The sequence below is a fragment of the Pelecanus crispus genome, chromosome 9 (genome assembly GCF_030463565.1).
Source record: "Pelecanus crispus isolate bPelCri1 chromosome 9, bPelCri1.pri, whole genome shotgun sequence".
In the NCBI taxonomy this organism is placed as follows: Eukaryota; Metazoa; Chordata; class Aves; order Pelecaniformes; family Pelecanidae; genus Pelecanus; species Pelecanus crispus.
In genome coordinates this window covers 9,394,980-9,416,901 of record NC_134651.1, presented here as the reverse complement: position 1 = coordinate 9,416,901, position 21,922 = coordinate 9,394,980, and the positions used below count along the sequence as shown (strand labels likewise).

The window sequence follows — 21,922 nt, the reverse complement described above, 5'->3', positions numbered from 1 at the left end:
GTTTCATTAGGAATTCGTAACTTCTTCGTATAATAAATACTTAATGTAAATGACTAAACAGACTACACAATAGGTGAGATGAGTTTTATGAGGAGAGGCAATTTCTTTTATTTGTATCAGTTGGTCTAAGAAAAGATACTCCTCCTGGCAAGCTTTGCTTTGCTGTTAGCCTTGGACCACCACAGCTGCCGCAACGCTGCTCCTGCAAGATGAGTTCCCCTGCTGAGCACCGTGTCCTGTGTGCTTCGTTTTCCCAGTCTGCAAGTGAAGAAACTTCCCTGTCTCCCAAATGAGTCATGAGGATAAGTGATGTAATTTTTATAAAATGTTTTAATTTGCTCCACTGGAAGGACAAAGACTGATAATTTCATAATAGGTAACTACCTAAATACCATCTGAACTTTTCTGGGGTTTTGCTTACTGCCCGTTATTTTCCAGAGCTCTTTCAAAACAGAAGATGAGAAATGATGTGCTCATTCTAGGACTGCATCTTATCAGTAATCACTACTCGGAAATCTGAAGATTGAATAAAGAAAAATGTAAGGGAGCAAGTGTAGTTTAAGGGAGAACTATCCTTGTGCCAATTCTCCCTTTTATGAAAAGTTAAGCAACTTCTACAGTGATACAGTGACTCTGAGAAAGTTTTTTTCCTCTTCAGGTATGGTCCAACAAAATCAAACCCATTCCTTGTTGATTTTTGCTATGTGATCACTCATTAAATGCAAAGTAAACATATTGCTGAATGTCATCTGTCCTTTGGATAAACGGAGGACAGATGTATTCCAGTGCAGGAAGGCACAACATAGACTTTGCAACCAGGACAAAGCTATTAAGATAATAGGTTTGAGTCAGTTAAAGGAAGTGCATAAATGTTTTTTAAAACTGATTTAAGGTAAGCAATGAGCTGTTTCATTACAGTACGTACTGTATGTTCCAGCGTGTACTACCATTAACACTGAGCCATTTATCAGTAATACACTAATAGCTCAAAGATTGCTTTACCCACAGTAGTTAGGATACTTATGTAAAATATTTTACAAAAATCTTGCGACTTTGCGGTGCTGATGGTGTGGCAGACCCGTGCTGAGAAGATGGATGATGCAAGTGTCCCATCTTTAGGGTTGGAGTCCTGACCAGGGCTGCCTTGTGCCAGCCGGGCTGAGGCGATGACTTACAGAGGTGTCCCTGTGGCATCCAGGGCAGTGGAGCAGGCAAGACTCCGAGGAGGTGTGGCCAGAGCATCCCACGAATTAGCTGTTCCGTATATTCTCACATATATTCCATATATTCTCACGTATATTCAGGTCTCACATTGGCTGTGATCATAGTTTGGCACTCTGATGGTAGGTTGAGCATCGGATGCGGAAGGGCAGACAGATCCGCCATGAGGCTGATGCAACCTCGGCAGGCAGTCTCTGATGGTCTTTCTGCTTTCCACGTGCCGGTGGAAGGATGGGCGCACCATTAAGTGACATCAGATCGCGGCTTTGTGAGGAATACACGGGATTTGAGTATCCATTCATGCGCATCACTTCTATTTTGTGACTCATCGACAACGTTCAGCGGGGTTACTCCTTGCTACTAATCCAAGAGAAACGCCGCAGTCCACAGGGCAAGGACTTTTATTGGCCACATCCACAAGGGCCAGCGCTGCTGACGAGGAGGTCTCTGAAAACATGGAGCTTGGGTCCCTTCCCGACCCCCACGAGCGGCTCCACGGGGTCCCTGCAGCCCCGGCCAGGCCAGGTCCTCGCGCTCCTCCCCAGCCCGCGCCAGCGGAGCAGGACAACGCGGCCGTGGTGGCCACCGAGGGCTGGGGTGCCGCTGAGAGCGGCCCGCCATTTGGGTGCTGGGGAGGATGAAGGCTTTATGGAAAGCGCGCGCTCCCTTTGGCTCCACGTAAGGGAGAAGTTTTGGCCGCTTTGCGCTAACGCTCGGGCGGACACCAGCGCGCCAGCAGCCGCCCCAGCCGCGGGCGCTGACCCACCACCCCTCGGGATCATCCCTCGGGATCGGCCCACGGCACGCCTCGTGCTTCGCCGGCCCGTCCTCTGCCCCGTGCCCCCCCCCACCCCGGGCAGCCCCCGCCGGCCGCCCCGCCCGGAGGCCGGGGTCGTTGCCGGCTGCAGGGGATGGGAGGTGCCCGGGCTGCCGGCCCCCGGCCCGGCCCGGCCCGCCGCGGGCTCTGCGGCACTCGCGGCACGGCGGCTCCGCTCGGTGCCCGGGGCCCTGGGGCCCTCACACGAGGCCTCCCCGGGCACTGCGGCTCCGCCGCCCCCAACGCGGCCGCGGCCGAGGGGGCCCGGCCCCGCCCCGCCGCCCCAGGCCACGGCGGGCTCGGCGCCGGGAGCTGCGGGGCGCTGTCGCTTTAAGCGCTCTGACGTCAGCGCTGCGCAGCCATGGCAACGGCCCGTCACGTTGGCTGGGTCCATGCGGGAGGGGGAGGAGCTCCTCCCGCCGCGACCGAGCGCCATGGAGGCGGCGGCTCGGTGACACCCGCGCGGACCGTTACCCGGCGGCGGCCAGCCGGTAGGTGCTTCCCGCCCGGGCGCGGCGGGGCGGGGGATGCCCGCGGAGCTGGGCCCCCGCCGGCGGGGGGGGACTGTGGGGGCGCGAAGCCTGGCCGGCGGGCGGCTCTGGCCGTCCCCCGGGGCTCGGCGGGGCCGCCCGAGGGCGGCGGCTGGTCCCGCGGGGCGGCCGGCGGCTCCCGCGCCTCGCCCCGGCGCCGGGGAGCCTGGGCCGGGCGGGGCGCGGCGGCCCGGCCGGGCTGCGGGGGGCCGCGGGCCTCACTTCCTGGCCCGGCGGCAGCGCCGGCCGCCCCCGCGGCGGAGGAGAGGGGCTGCGGGCGGGCGGGCGGCGGCCGCTCGCGGCCGGGCGGAAGGTTCCAGCGCGCTTCCCGTCTGGGGCGGCGCTGCTCGGGCCGCGGAGCCTGGGGGCGGGCTCGGCCCCGCCGCCCCTCAGCGCGGAGTTCCCCGCACACGGGGAGGGCGGCGGGGCCGCGCCGGTGGGAAGCCCCGGCGCCCCTGCCCCCCGGGAGCGCCGCGGCCGCCCCGCGCCCGCCGGCCCTCGCCCCGCCCCTCGCGGGCGGCCCCATCCCGCGGGCGGGGGAGGGGGGAGCATGGGCGGCACCACCGCGCCGCAGCGGCGGGGGGGGGGCGGGGGGGGGCGGCGCTCGGCGGGGAGAGCCCAGCCGCAGCGCGGGTGAGCGCTCAGGCGGCCGCGGGCGTCGCCGCCAGCAGCGGCCCCAGCCCGGGCGGCAGCGCCGCCGCGAGCCCCGCCAGCAGGTAAAGCCCCGCCGCCCGGGCTGCGCTTCCCCGCCGGGGCGCCGGCTGCGGCCGCGGGCGGAGGGGTTCCGCCGGGGCGCCGCCCTGAGGCGGCGGGCGGGTGAGGGGCGCGGTCCCGCCTCAGGGTTGCGGCCGCCGGGGTCCGGGTCCCGGCGGGGGTGGGCGAGGGCGACATCGCCGCCGTCCCGTCCCGTCCCGTCCCCCCGCGCCGCCCTCCCCGGGGCGCGGGCCCGCCGCGGCGCCGCGCCCAGCCCCTGCGGGGAAGGGTGGTGCCGGGCAGGGCCAGGCCTCCGCGCCGCCGCGGCCTCGGGAGGGCTCCCCGGAGGTGGCGCCGGGGGGGCGGGCGGAAGGGAGGGAGGGAGAGGCTCCGTCAGCCCGGCGGCTCCCCAGGCCGGGGGGGGGCGGCACCGAGTGCCCCGTGCGCCGCCGAGGGGGCCCGCGGGACCCCGCTGCGAGGAGTGAGAGCAGCCGTGGGCGTAGGCCGCGGGAGGTGGCCTTGCGGCCAGCGTGCCCCCTTCTCGCCCGGCGGGGCCTCCTCCTCGCCGGGGGTCGTCGGGGCCGGCCCCGGCGCTGAGGACAACGGGGGAGCCGCGCGCCGCGCTGTCCCGGCCGCCCCCGGCGGTCCGGGGCGAAAAGGCTGCACGGCTGGCAGCAACAGGCGCCTTCCAGGCTTATGGAACGTGGGGGGAAACGCTTCTCTCTCTTTTTTTTTTTTTTTTTTTTTAATTTTTTTATTTCTATACCTATCTAGAACTTGTTTGGGTTTCGGCATTCCATAAATTCGCCTCGTGGCGAGGGGCTGTGGCTTCTGTGCGTCGCACGAGTGTTGTGACAAGGGTAAATCTGAAGGTACTCCCCGTCTTTAGAAAAAGTGCAAAGTCATTAGATGCTTTTTGTGTCACACTTCATAGGTATCGCTGGTTTCTGCATCCAGATTTTTTTTTTTTGCAAAATTGCTCTTTTTTTTTTTTATTTGAACTTACTGCTGAGGTTATCGGCTTCTTTAATTTTTAGTTTGGTCTCCGTTGAAAATTGTGAAAAGCATCCAGATTGCTTATATGTGGTAGACAACAAGTTTAGTTTATGCTGTAATATTATCTGAACTAACGCAAAATAAGCCTCCCATCTGTTCCCTTCTGTTAATGATACAGTTTGGGAATAGATGTGTTATCTTTTATTAGACCGATTGTTGTAGCTTGGAAAATACATGATTTTCCAGGCTGGTTTTCAGTTCTGAAATAGGAGCATGGTAAGTCTCAAAGCTAAGAGTGAGTTAAGGAAAAAAATTGCTTAGAGTTTAATGTGGTTATATGTAACCAATTTCTGAAACAAGAGAACAGTAGCTGTTCTCTGCTAGGTAGAGAGTATTAGGAAAGGAAGGGAGAAGAAGGGCAAAATGGTCTCAAGAGAAGAGGCAGGTAACCCAACCTCTAAACCCCACTATAAAAGCGGTGGAGAGAGAAAAACTGTATTTTTCGAGTCTGGTGGGTTTTGTGTATTCAGTGGAGTTCTGGTGTTCTAGTTTGGTCTCTGCTTTGAAAAGCGTTGTGTCCGTTTTCTGCTGAGAATCTGAACCGAGAGATCAGAGCGCTTGCTCGGTGAGAAGCGGTTCCCTGGCCGTAGCTGGGCCCCCTTCGCCTTTGCCAGTTGTCAGCGCGAGCGCTGGTTCGTAGGGGTTGCCGTGCTTCACCTACAGAGTTAACCGCGAGAGCATTTGGTGTGCGTTCCAGAATTTCCTATACTTCCCGAAGTATAAACAGAGGACCCAGAGATGTTTTGGTAGTTCTTGTGGGGAGTAAGTGGCTGTTGGGGTTGTAGTGGGAATATCGGGGGACGTGAGCCTGCAAAGTCATTCGAGCGTGCAGAGGAAAAGCTAAAGCTGCGCTCTGACTCCTACTAGAAATATTGGAAGCCGTATAAAAGATGGTCACTAGTCTGACAGTTAAGTGACAGGCATAGTAGATGTGATTACTGGTTAAAGTTGGGGCAAGTCTGAAGTAACGTGAACAGGAATAGTAACTGTATCAACAAATTAAAATGAAACAAACCACATGACAAACCCTTACAATCCTGAAAGTCTCTTAATGGGACGGGAATCTTCAGTGGGTGTTTGTGATTCTTAAGCACGATAGCTGTGGTGAAGTTAACTTGTGCTTCCAGAGAACAGAATGATTTTATCTTGGAAGAAGGGGGCTAGGAAAAAGAGGGAGATCATAACTATATGGGTATGTCTTGCTTTGTGTCTAATATGGCAAAATAGAGACAATATTGAATTAGGTATTATTTCTTTACAATTAGCAGTTTTTACAGTGGATAATGTAGATGAGTTATACGGATTTTAATATGTTGAGAACCGAGGCTCTAATAATAATAAATAGTAGTATCTTTCATCTGTTTATCTTGAAGAATTTGAGTTTCAGGTTACAGGGGTGTCCGTTTCAGCATTGTTAAGGTGGTACGGCAAGTAGCTGGTGCGCTCCCTCGTGTTCAGCCCTTTCCCAAGTGCTTGAAAACTTGGTCTCAGTAGACTGCTCGGGTCATTTAAATCTGAAGTAGATTGTTGACTACGAATGTCAGCTGTTACATTCATATTGGATAAAGAAAGTTTCAACTATATCTTCGTGTTGCTTAGCTGAGTACTAATATACCTAGTGTTTAATTTGTCCAAGTATTTTAGTTTTCCAAACAGTTTCTAAAGAAAAAAACTGGGACTCAGAAACCTCATTAGAAGACCTTGCAAAAATATTTTTGAATACAGAACTGTGCATAGTTCTCTTTTAGAAGATTACGTAACTTTTAAAAATGCCACAAAATTTATGAATATAAGATTTTGAAGGTGAAGTAAGAAATAAAAAAAACCCAGCTCCACAGTATGCAGTGTATTGTAAATCTTCCTCAGTTACCGTCTTTGTTGGAGTCATAAATTAAGACTGTTGTGTCACTGAAGACAGGGTCATTTGAATTATTGGGGTTTTTTTGTTGTTTTTTTTTAATCTCAGGAGTCACTTTAAAAAGTCTCATCAAACTATTAAGAAATGCACAATCTCTGAGCTTGATGTGCATTGCTTGCTCATGGAATGCAAATACTTAGGGACTGTGATAATGCAGTGGTTGTGTTTTGTACTTAATACTGTCTGAGAATATCAATGCTCAGATTAATTCAATTCCCGAGTGCCTGGAACTTGCTGTTTAGAAAGTATGCATAGCATTGCTAATCAAGAAAATATTTTTTTAAGTTCCACCAAAATTTTTGTCTCCTTTAATTGGATGCAGACCTGTCACTTATTTCATCTTCTGAAGTGTGTAATTAAATTTAGTTGTTGTTGTTTTGTTCTTGTATGAAACCTCTGTGTTTTGCAACCCAGTGTTTTGTAATAGAATTTATGTGAAAGATGCTAAACAGAACTAAAGTAAATGATCACAAAAAACATAAACGTATGCTCTTCTCTTAAGGTTGTGGTTTGATATCTGATACTAGGGCAGAGCGCTTCATAGAGCTTTCTAGATAACACAAGGCAGTGCTATGCAAAGGTGCAGCTTTAATTTAAAAAAAAAGTGTACTGTTTAAGATTGCGTTCATGTGTTCAGCAGCGTGTGAACCTTGAAACAGCCTGTCTTTGCAGAGAGCCTGAAACAAAAGACCAAGAGGTGAACTTCTTAACGTTTGGAATGGATGTCAACTTGGATGCCACCGATGATACTTGATGTTCTGATTACTATGAATTGCTGTAGTTAACAGGGGGAAATACCATCATGAGAAGATGAATGAGAACTTATCTGAAGGTTCATAAAAAACAGAATTAAAACAAATATTGATGGACATTGACTAGCAAATAGTTATGCTAGTCAGTGAAGACAGTTTCATTTCCTTTAAGATGTCTCAGCTTCTGAAAGTATGTGAAATGCTGACATACAGTAAAATAAATTCTGATTCAGTTACTGTAACTCTTGCAGTCTGATGCCTTCTGAAAGGACTTAAACTGGAAAGGAGGGGAAAGATAGAAGTGCCTGAGTGTAATGTAGAGCAAAAGGCACTTTCAAGTTCTACCTGTTACGTAAAATCAATTGTTTGGAGGCAAAATACGTTTGCCAGGTTGCAGAAGCTGTAGTTTTCCCCTCCTTCTCAGGCAAATATTAATCATATGGATTTTCAACATAAGCCTAGTGTTTGAGTCATTGTGAATCCTACTGTTTCAAAACATTAAAAGAGCTGAGTAATGTTAAGTTTAAAATTATTTTATAAGATTTTAATTTTCAAATGGGGAGGGGAACAAAATAAAACAATTAAATCAATCCCAGGATTGAATGTGTTTCTTAAATGAGATTGAAGACCTTGGAGCTGCTCTCGATGACTGGCTTGGCGTCTTTGACAAGAACAAATAACGCCCTCACAATCAGTGGTGGGAGCTCTTGGACCTGTTTGGTTTGTTTTCATAGTGCAGTTGTTAGTTCAGGTGGTCAGCATCTAGTCTTGCGCAGAGCACCCAAGCAGTTTCAGGGTAGCTTGATGATTTGATTCTTCTTGGGTTGATTTTTTGTATGCATTTTTGCTGCCCTGTTTTTTTACTGTAGTAATTGTTTCTAACATAAATTGCACTTGTGTCATTTTCTAGTTATATATTAAAATGTAATTTATGTGGTATTTGTACACATTTAAAGTCTTGCATTAAAATTAAAGATGCTTACTCATGATCTATTGTTAAAACACATGGTATTTAAAATTTATCTGATTAAAAGAAATATTTGATCTGAGTATTTTTCTGGTGACCCTTTCTGTCATGATTGATTGCTTTAAGTGATTGTTCATGTAAACCAATTTTATCCCTACTTTGGAAAAAGAAGGTATTTTCTTTCCGTCAGATTCTTGATTTAAATTGAGCTTAGTTGTTATTGAGCTGAAAGAAATATTTAGATTGTATATATAGATGCTATGCTTGTCAAAATCTGATTTAACACACTAAATTTAGAGCCTCAGTGTGTATCTACTGACTTGGATCAGTTTTGGTGATTTGGCTTAAAGATTTTTGACAGTGCCATACAGTGTCAGAGTACTAAAAAATTAATTAATCTGTGGTCCCCCCCCCCCCCCCCCCCCCCCCAAAAAAAAAATATAAATCAGGTTTAAGTAAATGTATTTATCTTGTGTTGCTGTGTGAGAATAAACTGGAGTCCTTTCCTTTACATGTGCATGTTGGTGGCGGGAAGGAAAGGAAGTAGAAGGGCTAATCAAGTTTTGTAGCAACCTCAACATTAGGTACAATAGGTGGAGTTCACAAAGTGGCGCAGCACAGTTTCCAAGAATAGATTAAGTCCAGATGCCCTAGAATTTCAAGAAACTGATAATGATGTGAGTACCATTCTCCTCCCATTGGATGGGGAGGAAGGACGCAGCAGGGATGTTGGGTGCTCCTAACAATCTTAGGGGGCAAGAGCAGTGGTCCACAGGCAAGTGTTGCAGCATTTTATAGGATATTAAATGCCTCTTTTTAATCTCACTGACACTTGTGGGGCAAGAAACTTCTGCGTTGTGGTTGCTCTCTCTAGTAGTTTGGATACAAGGTGTCTAAATAAAAAAGCATCCAAAGCGTGGAGAATGAGGTGGCCAGGAAGTAAAACCACTGTTTTAGGTGCTGCAGACACAACCTGCATCTCTAACAGAAAAAGGGAAACTCCTCTTTTATCTTAAAAGCAGCCCAAAAGAGGGAGCTGGATTTTTTTTGTTTTTTTGTACAGCAGGATAAAGATGTAATGCAAGTCCAAAGTAAAAGTGCTATTAGTGAGCATGTAGCTATGTCAGCGCTTCATTGCTGTTCCCCAGACTTTAGGAAAAAGCAGCTAATTGGGAAGGTCAGGTAGCTGGAGGCAGGAAGTCATTAAGGCTTTGGTTTGGTTTTTTTTTTTTTTCCTCTCATCTATTATAGTTTGTTACAAATGCAAATAGATGGGCATCAAAAGCCAAACACACACTTTGAAGAGGGATGAAATGAAGAAAAGAAAATTGACTTTTCCTAGTGCTGTTGCTTCAGAAGCTTGAGCAATTTTCTATCCTCAATCTCTACAGAAACCTTGTGGCCCTGAATCGTAGACCTTCACAGTAACTTTGACAAGATGACAGCTGAAAGGCCAATATCCTAAGCAAACACTTAAATTGCTTGAGAGTTTCATTTGGTATGGCTAATGTTTGCTTTTTCATTGAGTCAGATATTGTTTTCCTTTGCCCTTAGCTTCTGGAAGCAGGAATTTAAGAATATATAGCCATTTTTACTGATCTTTCAGACACAGTTGCTGAGGAGAACTCCAAAATGGTAATATGCGTATCCCAAATGTTAAAACCAAGACTTAGAAGAACAGCGTCTGCTCTTTGGCGAAGGTTAGAAGCAGAGACGACGTGCTTAGCCGGGCTGCCGTTGACCCAGCTCACTTTGCCTGGGATACGTAGGAAGTCTTTACCAGAACAGGAGTTTACGTGGGTTGGAAAGATAACCTCCAGCAAAGCAGGTTGCGGAGCCGCCGGCTCTCTTGTGGCCACGGTGCCTGGCAGATACATTCCTGTCTCTAGCTGTAGGCTTTGTCTCCACAGGGGAATTCTGCTATTTATAACCTAGAGAGTGTCACGTTTGCACAGCAAAGTTCTCACATTTTAAAAAAAAAAAAAAAAAAAAAAAAAAGTGACACTTTGGGGAAGACTGCTTCTGGTGGGAATATTGTATTTCTTTCCTTCAGCATTTTGTTTCTTTTACATCCTCTCTGTTGGAAACTTCATCTAGGACCATTTTCCTTCCAATAGCCAGGAAGATAATTTCTGACTTTTTGTCCACTAGACTCTGTATGTTTATGTGACCTGATTGGTGGGTTTTTTTTCTTTTTGGGCTATGAACTCTACAAATAGGGTGTGAAAAATAATGAATCACAAGTGTAATTTACAACTTCCTTTTAACATAATGCCAGCTTTAGCTAGCTAGGGTTTTTTTTTATAAGAAAGGTTTTTATCTTGCCTAAAAGTTTTCTGCTAGATATAATCAATATGTTAAAGTACTCCTACTATAAAGACAGCCTTTATTTTGAGAACCCTGCAAGTGTGAAGATAGTTGGAAGCACAGTGATACATGTTGCTTTAACTTAGCATCTTCCTTAAGTGTTTGGTATAGTTTCTTTTTTTAATAAGTGACTTTGAAAAAAGGCAATACTGCATGAGAAACATCAAAAGCGTATAGATTAGATATATCAATCTCATCACAAGTGATACCTGAAGTAGTTACTTGCATTAGTAGGGATATAAAACAGTACTTAAGGTTTTCACTTTCTCGTATGGGATTTCTAATCATTCAGTGGCTCTCTGTAAAGTGAGGGTTTTGACAGATTTTTTTTTTTAAAGGCCTATGATAACATGCATCTACAAAATAAAATTGGAAATAACTACTAAAGTAGCCTGAACTCTAGTCTGGAAGAGAACTTAATTTTTGTGGCTTAGAATCACAAATAATTGACCAGAAATATATTGTAAACCAAAAGCAAAATTAAAACTAGACCTGAGGGCAATAGTTTTATCTGATCTTTGGATAATCAGTATAAAAAAGAAAATGTTTATATTCCCTTGTTTACTTATGAAAGAGTACAGCTGTATGCTAAATGTTACAGCTGCATAATTATGTGAGCTGCATAATGCCTCGCTGTAACTTTGGTACCAAGGGAGTGTGTGTGTGGTGCTGAATGGTGAGGAGGAGGGAAGGGTGCTGAAGACTATGTATAGATCAAACGCATTTTTTTTTCCAAGCTGGTGATACATTTGAAAGGATGCAATGTGTATGTGTAACTGGTACTGCTGGGCTTTCTGCTCCTGTAATGTGTAAGAATGCTCTGCTTTAGAAAACTGTCAGCCAGAAATTATTTCAGTCAAGTGAACAGTCATCGTAGTTGAATTGAGGCACTTTTCCTGCAGACAGTATTAGTTTCTCTTAAAGTGTATCTTCTCCACTGACTTGAAACCTAAAATTTTCTGTGTACTTAGTGCCTTTTATGCATACTGTGCAGTCTGCACGCTCTCAGAAAACAGGAGGCTGCTTAAGTAATCCTTTGTGCATGGAGGTGCCAGACCAGATTTTACATGCGTAACGCTGCTTGGCCCTACAAACGCAAGGGTACTGTGCCACTTCAGTAAATACCAATGTACTAGCCCCTTAAAAAAAATTCAAAATCAAACTTGTTCAGAGATCCACTTAAATGTAAGTGGTCTTTCAAAATTCCTCTTGAGTTGTCACACCCTCCGGTACACTTTTTGTAGCAAAACTTGTTAGAATAGTTTCTGGTTGTGGCTGACTATTTGAAGAGGCAAATAATGTAGTACGTTGGCTCACTGTGTGTGTCCGTGTCCACCCGTCTGTCCCCAAGGAAGAAACTGGGCTGGAACCATGTCTGTCCATCTTGTTACTTAGGGTTCTATCTCTTTGCTTCATTAGGTCTTTGTTGCTACTTCTTACGTGTTTTGAATTGCAAAACTGATAATAATTTGTTCAGTGATGGCGTATTCTGTGGTCAGTGAACCAAATTTAACATAACTAGAATTTCACATGAAGTTCTGCTTGCAGGGAGTGTGATAAAAATAAATCTGTGTGTACGTACCAAAACATTTTGACCTGGAAATGACCATAAGGAATATAAGATGCATGAATGTTACTTTTGGAAAAATCACTCTTTTGGACTGTGAAATATTCATGACTTCTAAAAATTCCTTCCTTCCTGTGCTTTTTCAGCCTTGTGCTTAACACTGAATTTCTTGGGTTTTTTCCTAGAATCTAGTGTGTGGGGGCAAAGAAGAGTAGGGGCTTTCTGTTCGTGTTTTTATGAATGTAGTTGGCTTAGACTTTAAGTTGTGTTTTAGAAATAAACTCATATATCTCTGAGCTTAAGACACTGGGCTAGTGAACTGTCAGCTTACTGTATAAAGAAGGGTAAGAGTCTAAGTCACTGATCATTTTTGACTAGTAAACTTAATGAGAAGTATTGCACTCTAAGTTTCTAAACTGTGATTTCCTTTGTCTTTTGTGGCTGCTGTTAACAAGGTCAGTATTTGTTGGTCTGTTTGTCTTCCATGGAAATCGTAATCAAACCAGTGATCAAACGCGGAGACGGTGTCGTGATCTGCGAAGACCGATCAGCGTGCGGGTTTGCGCTCTCATTTGCAAGCTGTGCATGCGCAGTGTCGGCGGCGCTGGTAAAATGGCATTGACTTCTAAACCCAGCAGCACTACTGCAGGACGCATTCCAGCTGCCGCTTCCTCTGCTCTCCTCTGTTAAGTGTAAAACGCTGAAGGTTGATACTTACTGAAGTCTGAAGGTGAACGCGGATATTTGTATTAGTCCGACTCAAATTACTTCTGTTAATACCTCCAAGTAGTTGTTGCGGTAAATACAAACATTTTTATGTGGCAGGCTGTATGTCAAAGTTACAGTAAAGTCACAAGCTAAGTAACTCTGCGTGTAAAGCGGCACATATTTCTATTCGTTCTGATGCATAGGGGTACGAGGTGTTTTGGCGGAGGAAGGAAGGAGCAATATTGCTGGCTTGAAACTGCTTCTGCCACCCTGTTCATGGGTGGGGTTGTAGTCGTGATGTAACTGCATGGGGCATGTTGGCACACAAAGAGGCAAGACTGCTTTCGTGTCCCACTGATTTGTTGTTTGCTCGTGGGTCTCTCTTGTGACCTTTCCTTTCCGGCTGTACATGCAATTTTGAGCACATACATTCATCGGTTCTTTAAAATCGGGGATGGTATCTGTTAGAGAAATGGGTGTTTAAATAAGTTCTGCTAATACCCTTCCTCTCGAGAGGCGTTGGTTGATTATTTCCTGTTTTTGTACCAAAGCTATAATGGAGATGTATCACTTTAAAACACTTCCAAAATGTGCAGAAGTGCAACAATAGCGCTGACCTCAGCGAGCGAGGTCACACCCAGGCTGCTTCCTGTTTTCTTCTTGGGGAGACCGGAGGCCTTGAATATGGGAGAACCCTCTTTTACGTGTGCCTGGGGGCCCCGAAATCAGTGACAATTAATTCCATCTTACAAAATGAAAATTTAAAAATCTTAAGGAAAAGATTCAGTTAGGATTTCCAAGCTTATTTTCTAAATGGTAACCATTTTTTTTTTTTTTAAATTAACCATTATTCTCTTTCTTTACTGAAACGTCTAAGGTATTCTGCAACTAATGCACCCCTCCAAAGTACGTGTTAAAAGATACAGAAGGGAAGGAGATGCACTGAAGAGGTTTGAGAGGAGAAAGAGCAAGAAAGAGCAAGGTACACAATGGCACAATTGCAGCCCTTACATACTGTTATTTCAACTTACGCCTCTCCCTGCTTGGATTTAAGTATTAGTCGATCAATATAAAAGCTCCTTGCTTTGTTGTCTTTGTTTATTGATGCAGTACAGCTACAAATCAGAACAAAGAATTCTTGGGAAATTGAATAGCTGGTAAGGTCTATGAGAAATGGAGGAGAGACAACACAGGGCCAAGATGCAGTTAAAAGAAAAAAAAAAAGGCATTAAATATTTAATTTTCCTCAGTGGAGAGCTGAGTGTGCGTGTGGTCCTCAAACAGCTCTACCATAGTAAATATATTACGTAAAATTCCAACTAAAATACTTTTTATATACGAAGATATGTAACTACAGCATATCATCAATACATGTATTTCAAATGGCTGTTGTGCAGGCAGAGATTTCACTTTATGTAAGGCTTTGTCCACTCTGTCAAAGTTTATCGAATTTGAACTGTTCTTGAATATGTCAAATCCATTCTATTCAAGCTGTCGGAAATAAAACCTCTATATGTTTTCCTTCTCTGTTCATGTCTTTGGGGAGACATAAATGAGTGGGAAAAGGTGCCGAAGTCTTGATTAGTGTCACTAAATGAGGAAATGTTTTATCAAAATCTTCTTTGGCACATCCTGAATATATAAAGTATTAGTCTGCGTATGCTGCCAGAGCTCAGCTTCAGAGCCAGAACCCCAGTCCAGCGCTGCTGAGACAGCAAAGCCTGCGTACGCTGTCAGCAGTTGCAGAAGGCAAGCAGGTAACTTCAGACAAGTGACTTCAGCATACAAAGGTTTTGTGGACTAAAGCCTGAATGTGTGTGAGTTACCAATATAGCTCCCTTGAGAGAGATCTGGAGTATTTCTTGGTGTCTTTTTCCTATAATTAGTCAAGCGCTATAGTTAGCATTCCTTATGTTTAGCCACCTGTGTGATCGCTAGTAGGGATGATCACACGAAAGCTATGTGAAACCACCTCTCTTACTTTCTGCTGCTATGTGTTGATCACTTGTGAGATCTGAGAGCATGCGAGTTGAAAAACAGAGGCTGATATGTATAGGTAAGCACTTAATTCTAAAGGACTGATTTTTTTGATACAAAATAAAATTATTGCCTGAATAATTCTTTAGTCAATAGCTCTTAAGAATCCAGTCAGAGAGACTGTTCTTTCTGCAGTCCCTTTAATCTCTATATATTTGGCACAAAAATAGCAATGCTTTGTTGTGGGGAGGGGCATATTTACACTTCTGTCGTAATTTTTTTTTTCCTCCTGTCTGTATGGTGATTTTACATGAGAATAAACTAAGCTTGCTGAGGCAAGTGAAAATGCCTTTTTTTTTTTTTTTTTTTTTTTTTTTGTTAAAGAAACCAAATTACTTAGCATCTTAGTTTGTAAACTGTAATCTTCTCCGAGACAGAAATAGCTCTGCCTCGCAGAACTATTCCTATAGGTTCCTATCACTACATGCCTGACTATTCTACTTCAATTAATCTGCAAGTATCAGCCCATTTCCTGGCTTTCCAGAGCTGTGTTGGCGTTCGGCTGCTGCCCCAGCCTCCTGCTCCGTGTGACAGGGTTGACAGATCCCTGTGTGGTGAACTCCCTGCATCCCAGCTTGCCTAGGCACTGTGTCCTGCCCTGCCGCCGGCCAGTGTGTCGCAAAGCTCCTGGGCTCGGTGAATCTTCTTATCGTGTGTCCTCAAGTGCATTTGGAGTGAGTTTTTGCAGAAAAAAGGGTGTTTTTCCGGCCACAACGTTTGAGTCCACAGGTTGCAGGGAAAGTACTTTGGAGACAAGAACCTGTGGTAATTTGTCACTGCCTGCCTGTATAATGAAGAATTAAACTCTTAGCAAATGATGCTGCTACTGAATCAGGAACAGTGTAAGGGGTAATTTATCTGTGGAGCACTCAAGCCTGCCAGTGGCTTTCTTGACACTAGATATGGTGTGGAATCTGACTTGGTTAATTATTTTGCCTCAGGAGGCACTTTATTTTGGTATCAGTAAATTCACTTGTACAAGTCGGCTGAGGAAAAATTGCACTGAGGTGCAGTTCAGCCTACAAATGGCATTGCTTTTATGAGGGCAAAGATGTGCCGCCTTGGTTACGCAATAGTTATTGCTCGTGACGAGCTCCCTGTATTGTGGCTTCTGATGGGAAGCATCTCGTGTCCTTGACCCGGTTTCCTAATCGCTTGGGTGTCCTGCAGTGGTACACCCCCTGGCTACCAATGGTATTAAAAAGTTCTTCCCCTTCCTGTTGCTCATCCCCTCAAGGCCTCTTTGCCATAGCAGATGATATTATTCATAGTACATCATGCACACCATGAATTGCATTTGAAGAGAAGCATCTGGCTTCTAAATCAGGGTTTCTACCTGTGAATGTTGAAAAGCAGCTACCACTAGTATTCTGCATCCAAGGTAACTCAGAATATTTTTTTTCTCTGACTAAACGTTTATTAAAAATATTAATAAGTCAGGGAGGTAGACATTCTGTTAACCTCCAGTCTCCTGCGATGGCAGGAGAAATCCCGACTCTCTTTCTGGCCGCAGAGGTGCAAGAGCTGATGGCTTCGCTCCGTGCACGGCCGGGTACGATACAGCTGGGCTCCTGGGGAAGTTCGTGTTCGGAATAAGGAACTGTCCAGGCTGTGGAGCAGTGCTCCTTCCTGGCTGTAGTATTTTGATCTTCCTGGAGGGGAGAATGAACAGGCATGTGTCCTCTGTAACCTAGTACAGGTTGGAGTTGAGTCCGCTGAGGTTTTCAGTAATTTGTTGTTTGAGGACAAATTTGCAATACAGAGATCACCTCTGTTCTTTGCAGTCCCTGTGAGCCCTGCAAAATCGGTCCCAGCATTTAATCTGAGAAAAAACAGGTTGTTTTTTATAACTTTGATAACTGGTAGCATTGGGAAATAGCACACTTCAAGGTTGTGGTGATGACCTGCTTCTCTGCACTGAGGACAGGTTTATGGGATGGAGCCTCTGCTTTGCCCTTGCTGCCAGCTATCTCAGTTCTGTGTTCTTGCTGTGCTTCACTGGTCACCTCATTGATACACTTAAAACCAACATTACAGGAAGTAAATTAGTCTGGATAATGGTCTGCGCACATAACTACATCTTGACTATGGCTTCCTCTCTTGTCCTCTCTTTTAACCATACCACTGTGGCATCAGAAGCATTAAAACAGGCACAGATGCATCTGCGTGCGCGAGTTCCAAGCATGTGCTTATCTTCCCGCGTTGCTGTCGTGAGTGTGGTATCAGTAAGGCGCTCACATGGTAGCTTGACAGGAGTTCAGAGATGTTGCTTGCAGAGTTAGCGTGAATCTGGAAAAGCATCCGTGAGAGCTTCCTTTCTACCCACTCAATTGCTGTAATTTCCTGTGGGCACCTGGAAATAGCACTTACAAAAAATTCTAAAATCCCAAGTGGAAGCATCTTGCTTACGGTTCTGCTAAATACTTCATGGTGGATGATTGTCTGAATACACAAGCAGCTGTAGTGGGAGCTGCAGTCAGCCAGTACAACAGGGAGCGTTGCATATAGTTCAGTTTAATGGTTAAACTGTGCGCTTAGTTTGTTTATTGTAGTATCCTGGTGTTTATGTATCGCTTAAGAATGTCTTGGAGTTTGCTGTTCATCTGCTGCACACTGGAAAGGAACTTTAATACTTAAGGCTAGAATAATCTAGTTCTAAAGCAAATCTGGAAATTTTGAAGAAATGTGTACTGGCTTGGAGGCTGTTATATTCGTTGAGGTATAGCTTGACCTTGAACCACTGATACATTTCTGCTGAGCAGTAATGCTAATGACCTTGCAAACTTAGAACATACTGATGTTGCTAGGACTTTTCAACTAAAAAAAAAAAATCTTTCAAAAACGTATGAAATACCATTGTTCCTTAATTTGCTTAGGAATTGATTTTTAAGCTAAAGATGGGTGGGTGAGAAGGCTTTTGAAGCTGGATGATGTCTGTGTAGGAACTTGTACAGGTATAACACGATTTAAAGCTGTTAAGTTTAAGAGCTGTTTAGCTGCTGATGCAGTTTGATACAGAAATGGTATTAATGATAAACTACTGATATGAATGACATTAAAATCATTAACACTGACTTCGTGGCTGAAGTGCAGCATGGCCATTGATGGTCTGAGTGCCAATGCAATGCTGTAGCTGATTTTCTAATATGCTCATAGTTTAACCTACCAATAAAAAAAAATGCCCTGACTTTAGCTACTCGTGACCAGCCATGCATGCTTCCAGTTGCACAGTAGTGTCCCTTTCTTTGTGATCAGTTATTCTCTGTGTTGAAGTTACTGTTTGCAGAGTGTGTGGCACATCACAGGGCAGAAGCTGACTTCCCTTCTCAGAAAATTAGAGATACATCAACTTCTCTGTTGGGAATCTTTATCTTCAGTTAAAAATAGCATGCAAGACTGCCAAAATGTTGGCTGATATCGTGGCTGGCTTGCTTTAGACATTTGAGTCCATTGTTTTGGCTGTGTTGCCTTTGTGTAGGTTCTAGAACAAAAGAAGGGGAAACGTTTTAAAAAAAGATAATTTGACATTGTCAGAACTGAAAGTGGGGCTATATTTCATAGAGGTATAGTATTCCAATCAAATATATTAAAATTGTAGTTAAACTTTGAAGACTATAAAGGCATGTGATGAGCATGCATGCTAAACACGATTACAGTTTTTAATGCTTGATTTTTTTTTAAATCGGACATGAGTGTTGATGACTTCTATTTTATGCCTGCTGTGCATTAAGCAATATTAAATAGTCTGGGCTTCTGAAATAGGAAGATGATGGTAAAAAAAGTAACCTCTTATTATAATCCATGTGAATATTCTGTCTTTGTAATCCAACAGAGCATATGTTTAAGGAAGGAAAAGGTGTGAACTTCATAGTTTGCTTATGTATAGCTGAAAATATTAGTTAGACCTTTTAAGTCACCATTGTGCTCTTACCAATTAGGATGTATTTTGATTTGGAGATGATCCAGTTTGTCTCTGTATGTGGTTTATTCTGAAATGGACTTGGCAGTGATATCTGTGGAAAGCATGGAGGTTCAGATTGGAAGAGAAAAGAGTAGAAGATACACTTTCTTTCTTGAGTAGTGAGAAGTTTCGTAGCTCTCAGATGTGTGTAAGCTGTTACTCCAAGGGTGATTATCCTATTAGTAAGTTACTTTGAACCAAAACCTTTCACTCTTCACATCTATGAAGTGTCATGCTTTGTAGATGGAAAAAAGCCTTCCGGAGTCTCTCTTTCAGAGCACATCACTACAGAACTACAAAGAACCAGTAGGTAGACCAAATAAAGGGCTTTCCCTAGAGGGTCTACAGCTTACCAGACACACTGTGACCTTTCTTCCCCTGTTTTTTAGCCATTTTTCAGTGGACTAAACTGGGGGGGGGGGACACTACTGTATTGTCTCTCACGCTTAAATAAAAAGCTTAGAATAATGTTTTGAATATGTTCTTTTCCCCACTTCTTTTCCTTCCTCCCTCAATTTTCATTTTGTGAGTAGTAGTCTGACTTTGGTCTTTCTTCTTCTATAAGATAGAAGTGTTTTAGGCTTTTTAGATAACATTGTGGGACCACGACCGCCACCAGAATGGTGTGCTTTTTCTGTCATGAAAAAAGTACAAGTGCCTGGCTTGTTCGTGAGCAAGCTACTAGCTTATTTTCCTTTCACTGCAAGGATATTGAAGTCTACATGTATGTGAATAGACTTCAGAGGTCTGTAGTGGTGTTTGGCTGCACTGGGGATAAAGAGGAAAATTGATCTGAGGAAACTGCTCAACACACTGAAAAAATCAGATACAAAATCTGATTGAAAAAAAAAATTACTAACCTGAAAGACTTTTGCTTGTGGTCTTACTGTTTATTGATCTTTTTATTAAGGTTGCTTTGAGTCCTTGTTCAGACGAGAAGTGCTTTAGGCTGCTGTGGGCTGTACCAGCAGGAGGATGCTTTCAGGGATGGTTCCGTCTTTACTATCCCTTCTCACTGCGTGGGTGCTTTTGAAATGAAAACATCATTGTGCCTTGCCCAAGGAAAATACGGAAAAAATCGTAGAAAACCTGCTATTTCAGCTGTAGTCTAGGATTGAAAATTTTCAGCTTTCATTAAAACACAAACCGCCTTGGATGTCATGTGCAAAGGCGCTTGTATCGTCGCACTGTTGCGCTCAGAAGTCTGTTTGAGGCGACGGCTGCAGTCTTTGCTCTCTGTTGCCATCTTGGGGTGAAGTCTGACAGAGGTTTCCGGGTGGGTGAGAAGAGTGGTGCTACAAATGCATTCAGTAACAGTTTTTTAAAGTACAGTGGGTGGTTCTGTTGACAGTTGCTTCGATATCCAAAATATACTTCATTAATTCTGCTTTGCATGGTGATTCAGGAATTGAAATAACTTAGGTCTTGCCATATTTATTAGGCAATGTACTAAAGGGAGTATCTATTTGGAAGCCTTTCGAAAGGCAGAACAAATAAATACAGGTTCGTGGGGTTTTTTGTTTTATTTTTTATAGAGGAGAAAGTGATACTGAAACTTATTTTTCTTACCTCTTCCTGGCAGGTTTTCTTCACCAGTAGAGTGTGAGAAATAGAGACTGAAGAAGATGAGTGAGCTGGAACAGTTACGGCAGGAGGCAGAGCAGCTGCGAAACCAAATCAGAGTAAGAATTGCTAATTGCTTATTTTTCATGATAAAGTTCCTCCTTTAAAGGAAAAAAGTGTAAAGACTGCATCTATTACTTGCTCCCATTTAAGTTGTGCAGAGCTTAAAGTATTTTCAGAATATTGTTTAAAAATCATAAAAGTAAGCCATTGGTATAATGCAATGCATTCATAATATTTCTTGAACAAAATGTTTTATTTCCTGTTGAAGTTTGCTATATTTTGTTACTAGGGGTGTATGTGTCTCTGCAATTTTTTTATTTTGGATTAAAAAAAAATAGGGAGCAGCAAACTTCTAGAACCTAGGTACGGCAAGTTGGGGTTAAGGGTATCGAAAAAGTTTTTCGGGGCTAAAAATGACCACTGTGCTGCCATTCTTGTTAAGCATGCAGGGCAAAGCATGGAGTGTGAGAGATAACGTTCCAGGGGTGGATGTCATTTCTACAAGCCCTATTTCTTTGCTTCCTGTCAAATTTATTTTTTTTTAAAATGCGGATCCCCCCCCATATGTGCTAATTTTTTGTTGAAATTACTCATTGAAGATAAACAAGTATGAGCTGTCATGCCCAAAGTCAGTTTACCAGGAATCTGTTGCAACATGCCTGTATATTTCAGTGATGCAGTTTTTAGTAGAGAGAAAAGTACGAAGTATAATAAGGTTCTTCAAAGTCTGTTTATTCTTCATCAGAATTTCCTTTTCCTAAACATGAAGCATTCATAAATGTGATTTATATGGGAATGTCTTATTTGCAAACGTTCCTATTGGGTAAGACTACAGGTTTCTGAGAATATGTTGCATGCACGCTGACTTTTTTAGCATGACATCTGCTGGCAGCCGTTGTTTTGTGGTGGTCCGCTGCTTAGCGCAGTGGACATTAGGCTGTTTATTAGTATCAGCCATGCAGTACACACACTTCATGTGTTAGTCGTGTTGGGGGCAAATGTTGCTTTCTTGGCTGCTCATTCAGCAGCATCCAAGGAGAGCTCTGTGTCCTATCATTTACACTTAAACCACTAATGAAATGCGTGATGGGGATCTGTCAGTGTTGTGGCACCAGGTACCTCTGCTAGCAGCTCTGTAGGGGAATGCAAGTAAATTTTAATTTAAAATACTTTTTCTTAAATTTAAGCTTTATTACGGTGTTGCACAAATAGAAGGTATACGTAATTTTTCAGTTCTGCTGCTGCCTGATGTGTAAAGACTTTCTCATTACATTATGTTGGGGTGAGCCAGTTAGTCTTAATTCAGTTTTAGTAATCAGTCGGTCTGGTTTTATGCAAAATTGTGTTGTGTGAAGAAAGAGATAACAGGCAGGTAAGAGAGCTAGACTGTGTTGCAGGAATGTTTGGGTTTTTTTAAATTTTGGAGCATAAAAGTCTGATTGGCCCTTTGTATAAGGACTCCATTTTGTGGCTTTAGGTCGATTTAACATTTCCCTTGTAACTCTATGACCCAAACTTGTAACTGGATCTATACAGATGTAGCTGAGTAACCATGAGTAACTGGCTCTTGCTGTTGGAGTTTTTTGGCTCAGCATTGGCAATTAGTGTTTGCCTCTGGACCTGAGTGCAGGGTTGGATACCTTATGCTTAATTTTAACTTCAGATTAATACGCAATTTAAAATGCTGTGGATGACTTAATAT

General features: G+C 44.2%; 1 protein-coding gene across 1 annotated transcript in view; it reads left to right on the top strand.

The window, feature by feature from the left end:
* The first annotated feature begins 2,517 nt into the window (after positions 1 to 2,517).
* GNB4 (G protein subunit beta 4) overlaps positions 2,518 to 21,922 on the top strand; it is a 28,594-nt gene continuing 9,189 nt past the window's right edge. The window contains exons 1-2 of the mRNA XM_075716263.1: positions 2,518 to 2,529; positions 20,177 to 20,276. Coding sequence (XP_075572378.1) covers positions 20,220 to 20,276 — 57 coding nt within the window. The 5' untranslated portion in view covers positions 2,518 to 2,529; positions 20,177 to 20,219. The remainder of the gene's footprint in view (positions 2,530 to 20,176; positions 20,277 to 21,922) is intronic.